Source organism: Larus michahellis, chromosome 5 (assembly GCF_964199755.1).
Source record: "Larus michahellis chromosome 5, bLarMic1.1, whole genome shotgun sequence".
Lineage (NCBI taxonomy): Eukaryota > Metazoa > Chordata > Aves > Charadriiformes > Laridae > Larus > Larus michahellis.
In genome coordinates this window covers 57,044,279-57,068,031 of record NC_133900.1, presented here as the reverse complement: position 1 = coordinate 57,068,031, position 23,753 = coordinate 57,044,279, and the positions used below count along the sequence as shown (strand labels likewise).

At 40.0% G+C, this 23,753-nt stretch overlaps 1 protein-coding gene across 2 annotated transcripts in view; it reads left to right on the top strand.

Annotated features, from left to right (window-relative positions):
* Positions 1–10,768, top strand: part of CPZ (carboxypeptidase Z) — a 51,756-nt gene extending 40,988 nt beyond the window's left edge. For both annotated transcript variants that reach the window (XM_074589027.1, XM_074589026.1), the window contains exons 8-11: positions 3,673–3,808; positions 4,878–5,017; positions 8,262–8,361; positions 10,212–10,768. In XM_074589027.1, coding sequence (XP_074445128.1) covers positions 3,673–3,808; positions 4,878–5,017; positions 8,262–8,361; positions 10,212–10,567 — 732 coding nt within the window. In that variant the 3' untranslated portion in view covers positions 10,568–10,768. The remainder of the gene's footprint in view (positions 1–3,672; positions 3,809–4,877; positions 5,018–8,261; positions 8,362–10,211) is intronic.
* The last annotated feature ends 12,985 nt before the right edge of the window (positions 10,769–23,753 follow it).

Genomic DNA, 23,753 nt, shown 5'->3' with positions numbered 1-23,753 from the left:
TACCCATGTTTTGTTAGGCCAAACATGCTTTCACAAGGCATAGGTTAGGAAAAGCCAGGCTTTTACTATTTAAAGGGTGAAGGCTATGGTATTTTAATGATTGATTTCCCGAAAAAAAGCCTGACCTGAGCATTATTTTCTCTTGAAATCTGTAGGAAAACAAAAGGCTGGCTGCCATATGGTGGCAGCCTTGTAACATTTATTCCAGGTCAGATGAACAGGAATGGTTTTCCCTCTCTGTCCCTGGAAAGTTCCCCATCTGGGACTCACTGTAAATCTTCTGTGAAATTTTTTGCCATCTTTCCTATTTCCCTTTGGTTTCCTCAATCTAGTATTCATTGCCGACATGCCCACTAGGAGAACAGCTATTTTTTCAGCCTTTCAGCGTATGTTAAAAATGTCCCTGGTCTCTTAAGAAAAAGCGGTTCTTTATATAACGAACAGCTTGAAAATAGTCAGAAGTTGATCTTTGACTTGAAGCATCCGTTATCTTTGAGAATATATCTCTGCGCTGACTTCTTCTAAAGTGACAGTTCTCAACAGCACCTGTCAAATATTTAAATATTTATAACTATTAAAAATTTTCTATATCAATCCATTTTTTCTGAGCTGTACCATACCTACTGACTACACGTGTGCGATGATGATTTGGCATTAAAATAGATCAGGCACTGCACAGTAAAAAGCCCACGTAAGAAATGTCTGGTGGGTAGTAATGAAACCTACAGAAGCTCTTGGTGAGGATTAGAGGAAATCATAAATCTGTGCACTTATATCTTATCGCCTGGGCCAGGGCTAGCCTGATTTACATGTAGGTGGTGGAGGAATAGTGGAGAATATGGCCAAGTGTGCCTTATCAAGCAGTTCACCTGTGGGCTGGAAGGACAGCAGTCCCTCCATCATCTCCACTCGGGGACAGCACGTGAGTTTTGAGTGAAATGATGCAGTCACACGTACAAAGTACTCCATCCCGATGCAGTTCACAGCTGGGCAAGCCCTACTGGCATCCCTGATTTGCGACAGTGTTCGACAGAGGACCTCACACCAGTCGCTTCTGCATAGTCAACGGCTGCAAAGCCTGGGAAGATAGCTACAGACTTGGAAATTTCAAACATACAAGGGAGGGCTAGGGATGTCCTCAATTAATATCAATTTTTCAAATGAATCAGCACAGCAACCTTAACAACACTACCAGTATCACTTTAAATTTTGCCCAGAAAGTTATAAAACCTGTACCTGTGAAGTGACCTGCATTTAAGTAATGTCATCTGCAGCTGCTGCTGCTGGGGAATCTGCATCCTGAAATATAGCAGCTTGTTTTAGCTGCCATACATTAGCCATAACCCTTGTTCTGACCTGTCAAGTTTGCCATGGAAGGGGAAACAAGGCAAGTTTGCACCCTTGGCGCAAGCCCAGGGTGAAATGCTGCAGTGCAGATGATGGCCAGAGATTAAAAAGTCAAATTCTGTGAAGTATATTCAAACCAGGTTGCCCTGACCAGGTTGCCTGGGTGCTACCACCTCCCTGTGTCCCTCATGTTTTTTGTGTGGTAGCCCAAGGATCCTCCTGGCACCTGCTCTGAGACACAGCAGATTTCAAACCTCTTTATCCTGCATCACAGCCTGGGCTGGTACCTGCTGAGACTATGTCCTTACACTCACATTCTTGCATCTGTTTCAGCCCACCTAATCCAGAACTTTTCCATTTTTTTGGCTTTTGGGGTGATGGATGTTTTTTGCAGGCTCCTGTTGCTTTGTGTTGCACAAGAAGTAGCACTGATGCCTGTGCTCACTGGAGCAGAAAGGTGCACACCAAGTCAAATTCACTCCCTTGGGTGAATGGAAACACTCCCTTCCCTCCCGAAAAACCCAACCTGTGACAGTCAGTGGGGTACAAGTGCTGGCCAAGGTAACAGCACTGACCTCGTTTCACCAAATGAAGCATGACACTTCCGAAGTCACAAGGGTTCCTCTGTGTTTTTTCCCTTTTTGTTCCACCTGCATTACACTTAAATGTCTAAGTTTTTTTTGAGGTCCATGACTAGTCACACATTATCTGCTATGTGATAAAAAATGTATTGCTATCCGAGCACATTTTAATGTTTTTTATTAAAAAGGTTTAACTTTTTTTTTTTAAATCAAATTCACTTGATTTTGGATTTCTCACATTCTCTTCTCACTACCACCCATATTCATTCACGTGCACTAGTGGCCAGGCAAAAGCCTTATGCTTCTTGATGAGAAACAAGAGAAGAAAGTCTTGGTCACGGGAAATAAAACATCTGCAGATGTCTTTGGGCAAGGCGAGGAACATAGTCAGAAGTCACATAGGCACCTTGTAAATTATTAGCAAATATCTTTCATAGAAGGTTCAGAACTGGGACCCAAATTTCTGTAGAAATTAAAGACTATTGACAGTGCATTTCTTTCCAGCAGAACTTTGAAGGAGACTTAACTGTCCGTGCTGAGCAATACTTAGACATATAGAAACTCAAGGGAGATGCAAAAGCATTTTATATTAAGTCAGGATTTTCAGTACCTGCTTATCGGAAGTATTTTGGTAATTTGTCTTTACACTTAGATAACACTCTCTTTCCACCTTTACATGGTCAGCTACCTGATCCCGTAATTGGCTCAGCTTTGTGATTATTAGAAACATTTGTAAATATTAGATCAAAGTTGTGTGCTTGGTCATTTTGGTCTTTATCCTTGGTGACAACATCAAGGATGAAGTTTTAGGATCACTTCTAAAAACGGGATTTTAGCCACGCAACTTCTTGCACGTGTTGTCTTAAGTAATATGCAACGAAACTCAAGAGTAGGATCAAGTAGCATCTGATAATTGCTGACATTTCAAGGTTGAAATCTGAAACTATAGCTGTTCTAGATAAGGATCAAATAAACAAAAGGGAGAGGGGGTATTTCTGTACAAAGTTGGAATAAACATTGGAGAAAAATGGCAGCAACCCGATTCAAAGAAGTGGTTTCTGCAGATCACTGCTTTTTCTTCTGTCTTCACTACATCTACCTGTCACTTTTCCTTTCTGAGTGGTGACTCTTCTGCTCTTCATCAGTATCAACACTCTTAGGAAATCAGTGGTGACATCCACCATCACCACATCCTATCCTTCACTTTTTAGGAATGGTTTCTGCCCCATAAAGAAGCAACTGTCATTGAGATCAAATTGGCAGGTTGTCCTGTGTGAGTGATAAGTGCAAAGCAAATCGACACTGTCTATTTTAAACTGCAGCAGCCAATGCAAAGATCTGGTTGGGCTGAGGCTGCTGTGGGTATTTTTGAAAGGGTAAAAATAGCATAAGCTAAAACACAATGGGGAGAGCTAATTTCAGCTTTCAAACCTGGGACTTGAAGTACAACCAAACAAGCCCTCTGCTTCTGCCCCAGATGATAGGTTGAAGCCAAGTATCACAAAATCCACTGATATTTAATGTTATCTCTGGCTAAATATATTGGATTGCAGAGAAGGGCCTTGGAGAAGAAGACAAGTGAAAACTTCCTGGCAGAATATCCTTGCACGGAGGTGCATCCTCCATCAGCCTCGAGGATTCAAGAGGGGTCATTGTCTGGGCTCACAACACCGCTAGCTACTAGCAGCAATGACAGTGTTTACAGTTTGTAAAAGCAAATGTATTTCAAACTCTTTCATTACAGATGTTTAAAATGCTGGCTAAAGCCTATGCAGATGCACATCCAGTCATCTCGGACCGATCTGAACTTCGATGCGGTGGAAATTTTGTAAAACGCGGAGGTATTATAAATGGTGCTGAGTGGTACAGCTTCACTGGAGGTAAAACCACTTTACCATCATATCAAGTGAGGTAAAACCTCTATATGACCTTTATGAGACACAAGGGTTTGAAAGAAACATTTTTATTCGTTTCAGTTTGCGTTAGGTCAGACCCCTGCAAAAAGTAACTTGTGAGGGATTTAAGTAACAAAATGCATGTTGGTAAAATTTATATTCGGATGCCATGGGACACATTCAGCCCTGATATGACCTGAGAAAAGTTAACAAGTTGTACAAGGGTCAAATTTGTTATTGCACATAAAATCCTTCTAGTTTTAAAATCTGAAATGTAGAAATAAATGCTTAATGCTATGCTCTCATTCCTTAGTGCATGAGTTTGAATCCATCCCGCAGACTATGCAAGTGCAGTTCAAACAAACTCTTTTTCAGGGAAAACTACAACAGAGACAAACATCCCATTCATTTGTGCTTAGGTTGCTAATTTGATTTCCCCGATCATAGTATTTAGTTTTCTTCAGGATTCCTGAAATACTGGCGTGGATGAAATATCAGTGTTCATAAAATTTTCATCAGTGCTTTAGTTGTGTGATCAAACAGGACTCAGCTGGATCCCCAAATAATTATGTTGAAACTAGGCATCTAGAAAGCTCTGGGGCATGAGTGAGAATTAGGTTTGAGTATCTTTGGCTCACATTCTTCTGAAAATTATATCCAATGTCTTTTGTACAGAAACAGTTTTGAACATACTAATGGCAAAAGGTCATCTCTTTGCTGGTGACCCTTGGCAATCACCTCTGATACAGCCGATTATCCAATTACCATGATTAACCAATCCTTATCTCTCTATCGCTGCTTCTTGGTCAGGTGAACAATAATTTTAAATGATGCTTTTTTGCCTGAAAGAAGTGTCATTGTCATTAGTTAATTCGTAGTTGAAACGAGTTGTAGAATTCTGAATTTGTTGAATACTTTTTATGTATTGGCCGTGCACACTCTTTACAATATGTTAATCCATACCCACAGGGACTGCATTCAGCTGACTGCAACAGCAAAGCTCCAGTTAAGGTTTAAATGGCTTGTTCATGATCTCTTCTTTTTAAACCTATAGGTATGGCAGATTTTAATTATCTTCATACAAATTGCTTTGAAGTTACTGTGGAGGTAGGATGCGAAAAGTTTCCTTTGGAGGAAGAACTGTTTACAATCTGGCATGAAAACAGAGACGCCCTTCTGAATTACATGGAAATGGTACAGCTCTGCTTTTACAGATCTTTGTGTGCTTACAGTGTTTTTTCTTCATTCTTTGTCAATATTAATTTCTTTACTGTTTCCCCAGTTAGTTGTCGAGATGGCACCAAATCAACCATCAAACTCTACAAGGGGCCTCGATGCCTCAGTTTGTCCAGCAGGACACACACATAATATTTTGCCTGTATTGCAGGAAGGATGTAGATTGAGGACTGTAAAGGCCTTGAAAACAGTGAAAAAGGGAATTGTTTGTAAATAATTTGTGCAACATAATAAATCAACTGCCCAAAATTTAATGCTGGAGAAAAGCTGCATATTCAGAAAAAAATTGAATCATAGACTCATAGAATCATTTAGGTTGGAAAAGACTTTTGAGATCAGCCTTTCTCTTGAAGAATAGACCAACAAGCTCTGCTTTCCAGAGAGTTTCTTGGAACTTCTTCCTTTCCATATTCCATTTTTGTGGCACAAACCCTACAGCAGCAGAAGATTTAGATTCAGCTGAAATGGGGACGTTCTAAGTATCTTGCTAGAAATGCTGTTTCCTCACTTTTCAGCTTGATTTGATGGTCAAAGTAGTTAAAAAACATCTGAAGCCTGATCTTCTAAAGGAACAACTGTAGGTCTGTGAGCATTAAAACATGCCATTTAAAAGTCATTTTTAATAATAAGTTTAAGCTCAGAAAAACAAATACCTCCCTGACAATAAGTAAGTGAACACAGAAGCAGAAGTTGCTCATCTTTCACTCAGCCATTAGTAGATTAGCTTTCTGTCATGCCTTATTTTGATAGATTACGCAGTAATTTAAAATTGTTAGGAGTGTTTTTATGGCCTTTCTAAGCAACCTCTTGCTACTTGTGGTAAGTATTATCATTCAATAAAGTCTACAGTACAGACCACCAAACTCATTTCATTTTACAGCTGTCTGATGAAAATGAGTTTTAGTGAATCCAAATGGAGCTGGGTTAAATCCATATATATTGCAGTTGAAGTCTTCAAGATGTAAAGATTTTTATAGTGTGAGATACTGTAGAAGTCTATGTTGGAAAAGCTTTTTGAGTAAATGCAGGACAGTAAGCAAAACAACTTTGTAGATAAGGATGACTGAATTACTCCCGATAAGGATTAAGTCTGCCATAACCAATTCAAACTTTTCTTATTCTGATATATACCAGGCTGTTTGGTGTGTGTACAAATCTACTTGGCTTAACACGCAGAAGTAGAATTCATTTTCATAAACGCCAATCTCTTCTCCACATCAGAATTGGTATCAAAACACTCTCCCAAACTTATGTGGCACAGACTTGAGGCAAAACCAAAACCAGTATATTTAGTATAGCAAAACAAATCAACATGGTTAAAGACATTTCAATTTTGACATTTCTATCCCGTCATGTTGTAATTGCAAAATTATTACTGAAGTTGGATGAGGTCATACCGCTTTGAGTATGTCTACATTGTAAATTAAATTTGGGTCTGAGATGACTCTTCTGACCAGATTTACCCACTATCCATATGATAAATCCTCAAGTCCATGCTGAAAAGCAAATTGCAGTGCTTCATCATAATAGTTTTTAAGGGACAGTTTTCAAGTCCTTATACTGAGTCGTCCCTAAACCCTCCAGTGAATAGCTCCACTCAGTACGGAACAGCTATTTAACAGCAAGAACAGTGACAACCAGTCTCACCTTAAATAAAAAACTGCTGTCGCTAGACTAGACTTTTTTTTTCCAGATTTGTATTAAGAATTATTGTAAAGTTGGATATTTTCATGTTTATTTTTAGCATCTCTATATTCCAACAGAAAAGCAAATGTATTTTTTTCCATTGTTTTGATGCTTTGTACTTTATATCTATTCTTATTTTGTGACAAAGGATAGTGGGGAGGGGAAAATGAGAGGAAGAGAAAGAAGGGTGGGGGGAAGTGAAGTAAAGAACAGCTCAAGTTGATGATAGTTTAGAGGAAAAATCAAAATGGCATTACTTTTCATTTAAAATGGTCATATAGAATTTCCAATAAAAAATGTTTTCATTTCAGGATGTTGCAAAAAAAGAACCTTAAGAGGTTTAATGTTTAAATACTTGTATTTTTTCCTGTTTTCTTTTACTTTAAATGTAATGATCTGTTTGTGCACCTTCTTGTATGACAGAATTCACATCGCCCTTTAGTTTGTCACCAAGCACGTTCGCTTCTCATCAGCGCAAGCAGCTGGGTTCTGTGCTTGTGGAGAATGGAAAAGGGATATTACACACACCGCTATCATGACATTCTGACATGCAGTGAAGTGTAGGCAGAAGAGCGATGATGAGTCCCAAGTAGCTAAAGAATTCCCTCACCTATTCCTGTTCCCTGATATTAAATAAGAATATTAAAAATTTGATAATTATGTTTAATATCATATACCGATTAATGTGCATCAGTGTATTTGAGAATTATTAAGAAATAATGTGTTAAAGATTGTACATTAAATAATACTAATATAGAAGTATCTATCATTTTATTCATATGCTTCTGCTCTACTTTAAATTAGTAATAGTGTGTCTATCACAGAACAGTTGTTCAGTTGTGGTTCATTATCTCTAAGCAGCTTTGGACCCTTTTAGATGCAGTGAAAGAAAATGAAAACTATATATTTCAACTAATACTAAAGACCTGGTTTATTGATATAACCTGCATGAATTGATTCTACTGCCAGGATGGCAGTATATTTTTTGGTAGGTGGTACTGTCTGAAAGCTAATGATTGTGCTTGATTCTGATTTATTTCACACATCTTTTAGTGCTGTGCTTCGAATAGATTAAAGGGCCATTTATTTGTGCTAAATTAACTTCACTTTTAAGACCAGTGATGCCTTCCCATTGTGTATAGAGCATCAAATTGTATTGTAAAGCCTTAACTTTTCATTTCTTTTTAGTTCCGGATCTAGGGCAGACATTCAGAAACAGTCTTTAAATACTGTGGTCAGATCATAAGGTGCCGGTGATCTGTGCAGAGAAGGGACGCTCAATGCAGAGCCACATACTTAGCCCAAAAAAGCTCTTGTTCAGTTATCCTTTTCCCTCTGTGCTCTTGGAGCTCCCAAAACAGAGGATGTGATTTGAAGGGGCATCAGCGCCCAAGGGCGTCTATAATGGGTTGAACCTCTAGAAAGTTGTTTCCTCTTTACAGGGGTTTCCTTGTAGAAGATGAGGAGGTGGTACGGTAATACATGACTCCCATCTAACTTTGCTTTGCTTTGCCAGGTTCATCGGGGGATAAAAGGAATCGTGTCTGATAAGTTTGGCAACCCAATAAAAAATGCACGTATTTCAGTCAGGGGCATCCAGCATGACGTCACCACAGGTAATATTTTTAGTTTGAGCTTTTTCCTGGGGCAGGGTGAAAGCACTGAGAGCTTAACCTGCAAAAGTCTTGTCGTATTTGATAGAAATGGCACCTCAGTGGAGAACTGAAGGCTCAGCTGTGGGTTTGTTTCTAGAATAACAGGAGAGAAGACATGTCTGTTGAGTCTGTCATGTTTCTGGGATGATGCAGTCCTTGCTGCTAAAAAAACTTCCACCTGGAACTGTCTACTGTCCATCAAAGCCAATGTGTCTTTGATGAGATTCAGAAATCCGTCTTTGTGTTTCATGTTTTGGGGGAATATGGCAATAGCCTGGCTCAGGGGCTGTAACTCAGCACGTGGAGGCTTGGAGCCCTGGTAGAATAAGTTAGTTGAAATATTGTGAGTGTGAGATGTAGACATTAGAGTAGGATCCACACTGACTTTAACAGCTGGAATAACTGCAGTGACTGAAGGGTGGGCAACATTTTTTGTTCATTTAGAAAAGCATAAATATATGCAATTTTTGGACAATAGTTATATCAAATGCAAAAAAAACCCTGGAATGCTGAATTATGTTCACTTTATACCTGTCTCCAGCTGGTAAACATGCATCGAGGCATATGCAACTGTTAATTTTCACAGTCATAAAGTTCTGAGCTTTTAGGCTCTCACTGAGATCAATGCTCTCATTTTATTATTGATTTCAGTGAGAACAGGGTAGGCCAGAGGAGTGCAAAATAGAAGGCATGAATGGTAACATTTTGCTCTAATGATAGTTGTTGAATCAATTCAGAAAGCCAGAATGGTTTATAATGCAGTGGATGCTTTCCAGCTTCAAAAAAACTAACATTAGAGGGGATACAATAGTGGAGATGATGCAGATTCTTGAGGCTGGTGGGAGACTCTGGCATGAATTAGGGTCTTTTTCAAACTTCTTCCCAGACAATGGCTTTCCATTGGCAGTGGACCTTTAAAGAATTAAGAATTAAATAAAAAATGTGTTTACATTGAAGGAAAAAGGAGTATTTGTTCTTGAGTTAGGTGGGGTTAAGAATGTCATATGATTAAAATGTCTTTTAATTTCAGTGTTAAAAAAGACTGAGAAATTCCCAGAGAAAATAGCATTAATGCAATATTTACTGAGTTGAGAAACTTACCATTCAAAATAAAGGGAATATAAAATGAAAAATAAATATTCTGTTTTAAAACTCCCTGCTTTTGCCTGCAGGCTCTAACCTTCAGCTGGAGGAAATTTACACCCATTTTACACTAATGGCAATTTATACCAGCTGCAGCTCTGACTCCATAGTCTTACGTGCTATAATGTCTGCGAAGTAGTTCAATGTAATATAATAAAAGCAGGGATTTCTTAGCTCCTTAAACATGGAATATATATATGTGTGCATATCTATCTATCTATCTATCTATCTATCTATCTATCTATCTATCTATCTATCTATCTATCTATCTATCTATATCAGCCTGGATTCTGCTTTCACTTTCTTAAGTTTCACATAGTTTTAAATTCATTTGATTTCTTTGGAGTTATTCCTTGTACCCCCGGGAAAGCATCATGAAGAAAAGCTTCCCTTCCCTGGGATACAAGCACAGCAGTTACTGACATTTTGTAGGTGAATTTTACTCCATTAGCTCCTAAAGGTCAGATTTTGGAGGAGTCTCTTTTTGTCATTCAAGAGTTTGCATGTGAAGTTTTTTCAAAATCTGAATCAAAATCTGAGCTCCTTTCAAAACCTGCTCCCTAAGTGCTTGTGCTGTCTGTGCGTGCACGTGTATATGAGTACATTAACTATAAAGGATGCAAGAGTATATCTAAGCTCAGTTTTGTTGTGCCTTTACCTTTCCTAAGCTGCTGATGGAGACTACTGGCGACTCTTGCCTCCGGGGACATACATAATCAGCGCCCAAGCGGTGGGATACAGCCGGGTGATGAAGAGGGTCACCCTTCCTGCCAAGATGAAACAGGCTGGGCGAGTTGACTTTGTATTGCGACCGGTTGAGGCTTGGCCCAACAAGCTCCTCCGCCGGTCTATGGAAGACATGTACGACCCATATGACCCGCTGGAACTTTTTGACCCTCACGCCCAACACGGGCAGCCCGAGGCTCGAGGAGGGTCACCGCCGAGCAGGGAGAAGCCCTGGTGGTGGTCTTACTTCAGCTCTCTAGACCTGCACAAACCCCTGTGGCTGCTCAAGCAGCGCTGAAGGGTGTCATGGTGCTCTGCTCACCTGGCTCTGCTGCCCTTCCACCCGACTCCAGACGCCCTCGCTGCTCTTGGCGATATTTAAATCTGTTTCATTTGAAATGTTAATTCAGGCGCGCTTACTTCTTTTGTTTTCTCTTCACACACAACTGAGTATGTCCAAGTGGTTTTATATATTAAAAACAATGGTGCACACCCATTCAAAGGCCAGGTTTTATGTAGTTTTTTTCTTGCTAATGCTCTGTACTTCTGCCCATGTAGTTAATCATCACATTCATTATTTATTAGGTTCTAAGTACCTGCAGGAAAATATTCCTGATCCTTTAATGCATTTTTGTACATGTCTTAACACATTAATGACTATACACCGAAAAAAACTTTCATAAACATTCAGAAAACTATTTTCTTTCCCCTTTTTACATTATTTTAGCACATTAAGTTCAGTTCATTAAGTCTCCTAACACAGCTCACAAAGATTTTTTAAAATCCATTATGTGATACAAGCATTGACTTCAGACAGAAAAATAAAATCATTAGGAATTTGGAAATAAATCGGCATCTGAATAAGTTGGATGAGCTGCTCATAAGCATCACACAGCCTCACTCTTTTGAAATCTCTTGCACCGTGAGTAGGCCCATCAAATCAAGAAAAATGTTTGGAAAGTAAACTCTGTTGCAATGAGTCATAATATCCAATCTTTACAATTGCTGCTGGAAGCACACACATCCTATGACGTAGAAAAATACATGAGATAATTCCTGCAGAATTTAGGTTAAAATGTGACATATTACACTAAGGTTTTAACATCATGCACTCTTTTGAGTCCATGTGGTTGTTAACGGAATTTGTAGACATGAAAAAAATAATGAACTTTTTTCCAAGATAGTTGGGTAAAGCTAGGTGAAGGGCGGTCTTGCAAGATGCTGTCCTCTCTCAGACATCAGATGTAACGGTTTTTTTAGGGGTGGATCCAAAAAAGTGTCCTTAATTTTGATGAAGCGCATAGGCCCACACTTCCTTTTGGCTGGAACTGGTTAATGAACTCTATATACTCACAGTATTTCCTCACCTAGATGCTGCAGTGTGTGAATAGGGTGATTGTTTGGAGCTGATATACTTATTGCAGGAGCTGTGCTGGCTGTCTAGATTACCCCCTGATTTCTAAAAACCTTTTTGCTCATCTTAGGTAAAGAAGCTCACATTGCATGAATCCTATAGTCCATGTGCACGTATCTCATACTATAATTGCCTGACCCAAGAGATGAATGATCTTAATTCTGCAACCAGATGCTGCACATGCCTAAGTACCTTATTCCCAGTTGTAATCTGATTGAAGTTAGGAGTCTGTTATTCATGTGTTTGAACGTCTGCAGGACTGGAGACTCTGTAAAAATAAAAGAAAACAGTTTCATAAAATTAACAAAAAGTAATTATGTGGGAGTGAATGTACTGCATGCACATGGATAAGTGTTCCATGCCCAGGCTTGCCAAGTTAAAGAAACCCTGAATCCTAAATATGTCAGATAAGTAAGCAAGAGATGCAGCTCCAGGCTTTGTTTCCAGTAATAGGTATTACTGCTGCTTTCTGTGGTCATTTTTTTGAAGCCACCATCCTGTGAAAACAGTGGTAAAGCTAAAAAAATCAGAACAATATGCAAAATTGCTAGCTATTAGCTGCTTTTTTTATACACATAATGTCTTGCGCACTTTGAAAGATGCTTTCTGTAAGTATTTCCTAGATTCTCACAGGGCTATTTAGAGTTTTGTTAAGTAATCATAGTACACCTGAGCAAGTTGAAATGCAAAACAGAATGACCGTGCAGAAAATCCACTTCTTTCCTTGAGTCTTGAGTTGAAATAGGAGATGGCAGTCAAGGCCGGGGAAAGATGATTTTCTGGGAAGATTGTGAAAATGTGTTATGCTTGAGAGAGTTTGAAAAACTAGTACTCTATACTACTATACCAATAATTTGAAATGGGTATAATGGAGCAAGAGTGGCCTCCTTGTGTCTCTCTACCTCATCCACATGAAGAGGTGTCCAGAGGAGAGAACGTTAAGATCAGACTTTTGCTAGTTCACATGCAACAGCCTGTATAGATGGGATGTATTAACGTGTATTGAAGCCACTATGAGGCTTGGGAAAAGGTATGCCCCAGTCTTCTGGAACTACTTCCTTTTTTCATAAGATAAACTCTTCAGTTTTCAGTTTCTTGGAGGTGGAAAAGACTGCCAGAATTGCCTGGGTGGCTCTCAAAAATCCATTTGAGTTTAGATTAGATTTAGGATATCTTTATTGGTGCTTTGAGGAAGGAAGGAAGGAAGGAATTGGTCAAAACCCAACCAAAGCAATACAACCAAAATTAGTACCACCTTTCCATTCTTATTTCAAATTAATATAGACTCAGTTCTACATTTATCTGGGAGAGAAAGCATTGAATTTGTGTCCTTAACTGAGTTACATAAATCTTCTTCAATATTTCTTTCAATCAAGAAATGTGCGTTTAACATCAGAAAGTTTTGTTAAAAAAAAAACACACAAAACTAACCCACCCCACAACTATAATATGGTTTAAAGGATTTCAATGATGGTGAAATTTAAGCAATTGTATGTAGGTCTGTAATTAATGAGCAAAAATGAACATCGTGATGAGCTCTCTCATGCACCTTTCTGGAAGATGCTCATGTGGTGGGTCTAATGGAATATGAAGTTAGGAGCATATTAAATATTTTCTGAATAGAAAGAGGGACCGGAATGCTTTAGCAAAACATACCCTCCTACAGCTGAAGTACAAGTAACATAGGAAACAAGTGAAAACCAACCAAAGTTCCCTGTAAGTCTCCATTATGCCTAAACCATGCCTTACAAACTGGACTTGGCCATTTTCCAGCGCTACTTTGGAGCATGACAGGTTCAGCAGCCAGACGTCAGGAATTACAGTGTGTGTTCATGAGACTCCTTCTCCTTTTAAGTCAGAGTCTACATAATTTTTTTCAATTACCTTCCAACCACATATTGAACGGTATTGACGTATGTTTTTGTAACATCTTCCTTAATAATTAATTTCCTAGTCTCCATGTTCATTTCAGAGGGATTCTTCTCTACAATGGAGCCAAACTTTTTCCACGCAAAGCAATTCCATTAATAAACGTTCTGACCTGCCAACTCTCCAGACCTCATCGCTCTGCCAGCAATGAATCTTGCCAACAAGTCAAACCATGCAAATCTAACTAACATTACAAGCATAGAGAGCAAAGAGAAAGGTCTGCTTATGTACAATTTCATAGGTACAATTCATATGTAACGACATGTCATATGTACAATTTCTTCTATATTCACATCGCAGAAAAAAATCCAGAACACATACAAAAAATATCAGGAGATAAAGTACAAATTGTATGCATGCATTATAGCAGAGAAGCTTTGGATCTGTTTGTTCCATTCATAAAGAAATTTTAGATCAAAAATAACAATAATAAACAAAGGCAGAAAAGTTTGCAGCTGTTGACATCTTCGTCTCCTGTAACAAAGTGAGGTTCCAGTCTAGGGCCACCCACATATAGGAAGGCGCATCTTTATTTTCCTAAAGATAGAAAAGAAAAGTGTCTTAAGCTAATTGCCTGAAAACAAAACTTTAAGTGTCAAAATCCCTGACTAATAGAAGCTCTTCCTGCGATCATTTTTCATAGTGTTTATACAGTTCTCCTTTTCATGCCTCAGTTTAGCAGCTAAAGGGAAGCGCTCCAAAACAATATTACAGTCTGTTTTGAAGTCCTGCGAACCAGCTGTCGAGCAGAGTTTGCCAAGCCACTGCCATTTCTTTGTGTCCATCACTCTAGTATTGCACTGCAATTCAAAAACAAGCCAGAGATGTCTTTAGCTGTTACGAAAGCAGCCATCAAAATGAGGAAAGGCTGTATGTGTCTGTGACGATGCCTGCAGACAGACTGGAAGATCTCTGTGATGGGTGGGCATCCCCCCCCACAGCATTGAAGCACTGAAGATTCAGCCTTCGGGAGATGAGGAACAACAGAGAACGGAGCCATTCGGGTGGCTCGGATGGAAATGTGAGCCGAAGCTGATACACCTTTTTACAACGCCCCTGTCAGAGGTACTCTCACGCTGTCTTCGTTCACTGTGTACAATCTGTCTTTTAAAGCTACCACAGTGTAAAAGGAGTGGATGGCGAGGTTGCAGTGTACTTCCTCTGCTGTCTTTGTCTTCACGGTGTGTCAGAGGAGAGATCCTGTTTGACACTTGTCTTTTCTGACATGGTGTAGGCTAAAATCCTGCTGCCAAAGGGCTTCGCATCAGCTTCCTTGATGGGGCAGCTGGGCATGAGCAAGGAGGTGTGCTGCTTCCAGCCACCCATAGAATCATAGAATCATTTAGTTTGGAAAAGACCCTTGGGATCATTGAGTCCAACCATCGACCCCACTCTACAAAGTTCTCCCCTACACCATATCCCTTAACACCACATCTAAACGAGCCTTAAACACATCCAGGGATGGTGACTCCACCACCTCCCTGGGCAGCCTATTCCAGTGTCTGACCACTCTTTCTGTGAAGAATTTTTTCCCAATGTCCAGTCACTTGCAGGGGGACACCAGAAGAAGGGCTTCTCTGCAGGGGCTTTTTGGTGCCCATGTCATTTCCGGCCCCAGGTCTGCTTAAATGAGTGCGTGATGAATGGGGGATTTCCTCCCAGTTTGGCAGCTCCTACCTGGCTCCCAGAGGCCACCAGTGTCACACTGGTACATCAGCACTAGTGTCAGTGTTGCCATGGTGGTATAAAGGAAGAGGCCGAGCGTCTCTGCAGCACACCGTCAGTAAGCATTTCACTGTAACAGCAGGACTGACCCAGACTGCCTTTACGGGCAGAGCTTGGAAGCGTAACACTGCTTTCCCACCCTGTTCAGAGATATTAAATGCACATAAGGCCAGCTGTCGAGGTGTGGTCATAGCACTGAATAGGCAAATTATTTAAATATAGGAATTCTTGGCAGGTGCTTGCTACTGCAGTGTCTGTGTCTATGTGGAACTGGATTATGGAAAGGGCTGTAGCATTTTAAAAATATTTTTCTAAATTTACATATATATCTCTTTGAAATACAGCTGTAATTTCTGTATATAGGTCCTAACTTCAAAAGGAGGCAAGAACAACAACAAAAAAATCATTGTCATGGTTTCAGCTGGGATAGACTTGACTTTCCTATTAGCAGCTGGTGTAGTGCCGTGTTTTGGGTTTGGGATGAGAACGGTATTGACAGCACACAGGTGGTTTTGATTGTTGCTAAGCAGTCAAGGCCTTTTCTGCTCCTCACATCACCCTGACAGAGGGTAGGCCGGGAGTGCACAAAAAATTGGGAGGGGGCACAGCCAGGACAGCTGACACCAACTGACCAGGGGGCTATTCCATACCATATGAAGTCATGCTCCATATATAAAGCTGGGGGAAGAAGAAGGTAGTGGGAGATGTTTGGGGTTATGGAGGTTGTTTGTTTTTTTCTCCCAAGTAGCCATTACACGTGATGGAGCCCTGCTTTCCTGGAGATGGCTGCTGATGGGAAGCAGGGAATTAATTTCTTGTTTTGTTTTGCTTGCGTGTGTGGCTTTTGCTTTACTTATTAAACTGTCTTTATCTCAACCCATGAGTTTTCTCCCTTTTCTGATTCTCTCCCCTATGCCAACTAGGGGAGTGAGCGAGTGAGGGGTTGCGTGGTCCTAGTTGCCGGCTGGGGTTAAACCACAACAATTATCAGTATATGTCTGTAACTAATCTTTGTTATCAGGGATTATTTTAAATAATGGGAGAAGATACTTGGAAGTTAAATATTTCTCTAAGGCATTATATCTATAACAATAAAGTTAAAAGAATAGTGATTGTGGAAGCTGATATTGTTTTTAATTTCCTTCTTTCAAAATGTTATTTAAACATTTTTGTGCACTCAGTAATGTAATGCACATGCATACCTTTCAGTTTTCCCTCTCTGCCACAAGATACATATTCTTTATTTTCATGCAATTAGTACTGGCATTGCTCTATGCTGAATCTGATTAAGCATTTTTAGGATTATATTTTTTTGTTTAAAAAATAGTAATTCAATGAAATTTACAAGGAAGAGGGACTGGAACATTCCTTTCTGTCTAAGTCGGGATTCACACAGAAGCACAATTCTGAAATATCAGTATACTGCAGGATGGAAACTTAATTTTACACCTTGTACCCAGTTATGTTTTGAGGAAGATCTTTCTACTTTCTATTCTTTCCCTTTTAGGAACTGTGATTTAGTGTGTGAAAAACAGGCTTGTTCATCTTCTCTACCTCATTAGTAATTAGTATTTTGAATGAGCAGGTAAAAGTCTTAAATTACAGTATTAGATTTATTTTACTGTTTTAAGGAAAGGTTTTTTCCTGCCATAAGGCAAAACCGCTAATTTCTCACTAAAAAGTCACTGAGCAGCCTCAGACTATTGAATGTAAAACATGCAATGCAATATATGCTGGGTATCACCATTTGTCCTACAGCTACATGTATAAAAATACCAGCAGTGTTGCAATAATTAGAAATTAAACCTTGAAGAGTTTAAGGGATAAATTTACAAGAAACTTTAAGAACATAACTGTAACTTTTGGCATGGAAATTCAGTAAGTAAAGGCTGCCTAACTTTGAAGGCTTTGTGTTTGCTAAATTACAGCCAGCGATGTGCCGTAGCTATTTGAGCTTTGCTGCTGGACACACACAGCACTACTTGCTCTGTAGCAGGGCAAGCATCACGACCCTTTCACGCCCCATCACGTGAACATCCCAAATTAGTTTTGCTTATTGTGTCCTTCTGCTGCTGAGCCCAGGTAGATAAGGCAGGCTCTGTGCTGTATTACCCATGCAGGGCAGTGGCTGCCTCACACTCAGGGGTCTCCTTTACACCATTGACTTCAAAGAGGGGTAGTTCAGCTCCGCAGGAGAGTGTACCTGCACCTACTTCTCATCTGCAACTCTCTTCCCTAATTTTAATGCTATTCTTGATTGCTTGCAATAAAGCAATGCTGGTGGTGCCTCTGTGATAACATATTTAAGAAAGGGTTAAAAAAATGTGCAGCAGCTGTGAGAGGGATGAGTGAGAATATGAGAAAGAAACAGCCCTGCAGACACCAAGGTCTGTGAAAAAGGAGGGGGAGGAGGTGCTCCAGGCACTGGAACAGAGATCCCCCAGCAGCCCATGGTGAAGACCATGGTGACACAGGTTGACCCTCTGCAGACAATGGAGGGTCATGATGGAGCAGATATCCATCTGCAGCCCATGGAGGACCCCACATTGGAGCAGGTGGATGTGTCCTGAAGGAAGCTCTGACTCTGTGGAGAGCCTGCACAGGAGTAGCTCTTAGCAGGACCTGTGGCCCATGGAGAGTCCATGCAGGATCAGGTTTTCTGGCAGAACCTGATGGGTTCTGTGATGGGGCATGAAAAGTTCGTGGTGCTTGTCCTGCTGCAGAGCAAGTAGCACTGTGCGTGCCCAGCAGGAAAGCTCAAGTAGCTACGGCAGAACCTGGGGACCCACACTGGAGCAGTCTGTTCCTGATGGACTGTATCCCACGGGAGGGACCCCGCTCTGGAGCAAGGGAACAGTGTGAGGAGAAGAAACACCAGAGATTAAGTGTTATGGACTAATCACAACCTCCATTCCCTGTCTCCCTGCGCTGCTCAGGGGAAGGAGATAGAAGAGTCAGGAGTGAAGCTGAATCTAGGAGGAAGGAGGGTGGGGGGGAAGGTGTTCTTGGTTTGGTTTTTCTTTCTCACTACCTTACTCTTTTTTTAATTGGCAATAAATTAAATTAATCTCCCCAAGTCAAGTCTGTTTTGCCTGTGATGGTAATTGATGTCCTTATCTCAACCCACGAACTTTTTCATCTTACCTTTCTTTGCCCGTCTTGCTGAGGAGGAAGAGCGAGAGAGTGGCACGGTGGGCACTTGGCAACCAGCCCACCACATAGTGTCTGCACGTCCCAGTGAATTTTGCACTGAGTGACACGCCCTCTATATTGTGAGCAGGTATTTAACATGAGTTTTGAATTCCCCTAAGCAGCAGGGTGTTAAAAAAAAAGATGTTGTAGTGATGAGGATAAAGTTTTCTTGTGAATCTACATAAGCGGGCGTGAGGTGCCTCCTAACAACTTGCTGGTGGTCCTTCCAGCACACTGGCTGCTGAAACAGCTAAAGGATTTCTAAGGCTGTGCATGGAGGTTGGCTTCTTCAACCACATGGAAACCAATGTGATTTCTTGTAGCACGTATTTCCATTAACTTTTGCTTGGCTATCAGTGACTAGTAGGCTAGCTGAAAAAGCCCTCTGCTTATTCTTCATTCAGGTGCATCCATGGCTTACTGTAGCCTGCTCCCTCAGTTGCACAGTGGTATTAGTTTAGGTGCAATAGCAGTGATCCATTTTAAAATGAGCATTTCTATTAAAGCTACACATGTAACAGCTAATGCAGCTGATAGCAATAATACATGATTAACGATGAGTAGACTGGTGAAACCCATGTAAGTCAGATTAATAAAAAATGACTTCAGAATTCACTGCTTTATTCATCTTTAACAGGAATAAAGATAACATTTGTCATCAGAAAATAAAGTTTCATAGATAAAAATCACAGACAAGTATGCAGCAATAGATTGTAGAAAGCAACGTACCACTAACTAAAACAAAAATAAGATGGCATAGCTCTTACACTGACATTAAGTAGCATTGTATATCTGTAATAATATTTCAGCTAAATATATATTTTTACCACGTAACCCAGTATTCAAATGAACGTTATTAAGTCATACCTTGGATGTCTCAGTCAACCTTAATGTCAGTCACAAATGTAGTTATGAAATAGTCCATAAATCTACTAAAAAATCAAACTGCCAAGTAAAAACCTTTACACTATAGAAAGAGTAAACCTCTGGGAGATAGATCATGTACATGTACAAAGAAAGGAATACGGGCAACACATTTTTGTACATGAGTATAATTCAGGGAGAAGGTGACTTTTAAACCAAATAGCTTCTCTATTGGAGGACTGGACGGTATGGCTGCTACTCAGCCTTGGAGAATACTTTATCTCCTGTGCAGTCCAAAGAAAGTGATACCCAGTCTAAACACAAATGTGCTACAAACTTCAAGGAGAAATTAAGAAACTGTACTGCACAGGAGTTAGTATGAAGTATTAGTGGTAAGGATTATCAGACATGGATAAGGCTGGTTTTATCACCCCTTCTGATCAGCCAGCTCAGGCAAAAACCGGACAAATCCAAATTTTAACATCTCAGAACCCTTGCTCAGCTACTCCAATCTGTGTACCAAAAGTATGCAGGTTACTTTGCTTCTGATGTTAATAATGCTCACTCAAACATCTACTTGTTGGCGTGCCCAAAAGCATCAGCCTTAGCATACTCAGGGGTACGGCTCCTATTTCAGTATCTGCTAGGACTCACAAATTGGATTTTCCTCTGACTACCTCCCCTGAAAGGCTTGTTCCAGTCAGCAATCATGTTGCTTATCTGAAAAACTCCAGTGGCTGTGTCAACTTGCATTGAAAACCCCTCTAAAGAAGGCAGAGCCCTATCTTCAATGGCCCAACTTTTACAGTACAGCTGCTACATGTTCAGCTCTTTCCTCCATGAAAAGTTCTTTGGTCACATATTCCCCTCTAAATGGACCATTTTCTGATCACTAAGCCATTTTGGGTAAGCTACTTGATACTTCTTACACATTTTGTAAAAATATGTTTTCAATTTAAAAAGACAAAAGATAGAACGTTATATCATGGCTATGCTTTCTGTTTTCAGGGGTTTGCTCACTCTTATTCAAGTGAAGACTGAGAGGGGATCTCATCAATGGTTGTAAGTATCTAAAGGGTATGTGACAAGAGGATGGGGTCAGGCTCTTTTCAGTGATGTCTGGTGACAGGACAAGGGGCAACAGGCACAAGCTGGAACACAGGAAATTCCATCTCAACATGAGGAAAAACTTCTTTACTTTGAGGGTGCCAGAGCACTGGCACAGGCTGCCCAGAGAGGTTGTGGAGTCTCCTTCTCTGGAGACATTCAAAACCTGCCCGGATGCGTTCCTGTGCAACCTGCTCTAGGTGAACCTGCTTTGTCAGGGGGGGTGGACTAGATGATTTCTGAAGGTCCCTTCCAACCCCTACAATTCTCTGGTTCTGTGATTCTGTGAAGTGTGTTGAATACACTTACCTGACTGGACATGTGAAGAGGTGGAGTACCTGTGGAGGTCTTCATCACTAGACTTTAATGTCAATATGTGCAACCAAGATAATAGCTCTAATTTATAGCTAATGCAGGAAGTTAGGCACTTTCAAGTCATTATCTGTCTAAACTAGAGGTCTGCTTCGCGGCTGCTTTGAAATAGGATAGATTGTCCCCAAATTGCATGTGTTTCTCTCCATTAGCTATGAGATGACTACCTCAAATGCAAACGTCTTCATACCAACTCTAGTTGGATCCCAAGTGTGCAATAAGACAATTTGCAACATAGGGGCTATTTTTTGGTACAATTCTTGCATAGACAGAAGAAGGCGTGTAGGAGAACTTTACTAACAAAACTAAGAAATCTGTAGTCTTCAAATACCCTGGGGTTAGGTGATACTCGAGGATCTCATCTTTTAAAGCATACTGGCAAATTCTACCAAGGACCATTTCATGTCCTTTTTATATCACTTCATCATGTAGAAATATATGTTTATATGTAAGAATTCCACCAAAACCTAATTGCCAGTATGAAGCATATATGCACTGGTAAGAGAGCACAGCTCTGTCTGGTTCAATCATGAAAAGAAAAACCAGAATGGACCTCTGTCGCTTACCATGATAGTTTTTATGAACATGCAGACTGGCACGTAGTCTAAATCCAGAATATTTCACAAGTCAGGGAGTGTGTTTCCAAATTTTTTACAAGGACCCTAAAAAGATTTATTAGATTAGCATTTTGGGTAAGACTTGACGGGTAAGACTTGACAGGTAAGAATATTCAGGAGAAAGGGAAGGAGCTGTGTGAGGAGCATGCAATCTTTCCTTTGCATGGCTAGTGTCCGTACAGACAATTTTTCATTTAGCAGAGGTATAATGGTTGCTGGTTTTGCATATACTCTTTAACAGAATCCTGAAGGTGTTTCAGCTATTGTGCTCAGCTTTTCTTTACAGAAAGATGACCATTGTAGATTGAAACATCACATAGATAAATAAATCTGTTAGGGATGGGGACAATCATCTGGCCTAAAATGTCTGCCCTTTAGAAGATCGTAGCCTTTAAGTTTGTGGGTACAATCATGAACACCCATATAACTTTCTACAAAATCCAGAAGAGAATTCCAATTTCAAATGTATTTTGCTACTGCTTGAATGTCTTTAAGGTAGGAGGGGAGACTTCCTTAAAGGTTGCACCACACACGCAGTATGTGTGCTCCCAGGCAGGTCCACACTGCTCTGCAGTGCTTTCCGTGTTGCTTCTCCCTCCACCTTCTCTCATCCAGCCTCTACCTACTTTATTGATGGGAAAAAACAGCAACATGATACATTACATTCATTCCTCTGAAAGTCCTCTCTGCTCAGGGATTTCTCAGAAATTGTCCATTACAGGAAGAAATACAGTAATAGATAGTGGTAGAAACCTTAACTTGAGAGCTAATATAAAGGCATACAGTTCTGACATATAAAAAATAGTATCTCCTTTAAAAGAACCCCTTAATATATATTTCTTTATATATATATATAAAAATAATTATATATAATATTTTTTATATATATATATAGGATGTCTTCATCAGTTATTCAATGTCAAACATTATGTTAAACTCTTGTCAAGTACTTTGCTTCAATTCGACTCTGAGGCAGTGATTTTCATAGTTTGCAGACGTTTTAATGCTTTTTGCTTTATTAAGATGATGTTGTAGTATACTACCTAAAGAAAGCTAAGCTCCACTGCTGAGACTAGGAACAATTTTCAGAAACTGCGATGCAGAAATCCCTCTGGTGGGAACTGGCCACTTGCCCCTCATTGAATGTAAGTTTGAATGCTTTCTTGAGTAGGAATGGACTATTGGATTTTGGCAAAGAGCAGACATGGAGCAGATACTGCATATTGGCCCCTAGACTGTGAGAAAGTTTTTCAGCCACATTAGCCTGTGTGATAGCTTTATGTCTTACATTTCTTTAGGGACACATCTTGGGGTGGAGTGAAGGTCAAGGACTCTTCTGCTTTGCTCCTGCTAGTACCCATTCAGCTCCTCTTCTGCTGCAAAAGGGAGAAACTTTTGGCACATCAAAAAGTGAGGGAAAAAATGCTTTGAAGAGCGCAACGCAGCTATGGTTAGACAATTTCCAGTGCCCACATGTACTTGGCTTAAAGATAACTTATCACCACTCAGCAGTATAGCTGTGCACAGTATAGCTATACCATTAAATACATCCTTCACCCCTAATGATAACTTAAAATCTATTTGATCAGGGAGGTAAATGCAGAGATTTGAAGCTGGCATAGCACAAGACAGTTTCCTTCTATTTAGTCCATGTTAAAAATGCAAAAGGGTGGTACAGGCGTGCTCCTGGCAGTTTGGTTTATAAAAATAAATGTTGTGGCTAAGTGGGTGGGAAACACAATGAGGAGCTGAAGACCAAATGGGAAATGTCTCCTTGTTGAGGAATGTTTTTGCAATCTTGATTTTCTGTGTGCAAAGTCAACTTTTCAGTGCGCAGACTAAGAGAAGAGACCACACAGCCCTTTGAGGCATATGGGAGTAGTCATTATGAGGACTCAGGAGTATTTGCTAAAATGGCCTAATAATCAAATAAAGTAGCTAAGCTGCCTTATCTTGCTGAAGAATAGATTGCTTTCTTATGCCAATTACAGAAACAATGCTGAACTTTTTTTTTTCTTATCGTTTAGATTCAAATTTTTCCATCCTTCATCACCTTATATAATTCATTCCTCTATAGACAATTCCACACAGCTAAACTCTGGAATAATAAAAAATATTGTATACACTTCCCTGGAGCTTTTCAGGTGTCTGACTGGCTACATCAATATTGACCTTGGAGTAGTTTAGGTCTTATTTCCTTAGACAATGGTGGGGGGACTGTGATATCTACAGTGGCTCAATGTTGTAGGATGTGTTGCACCAGC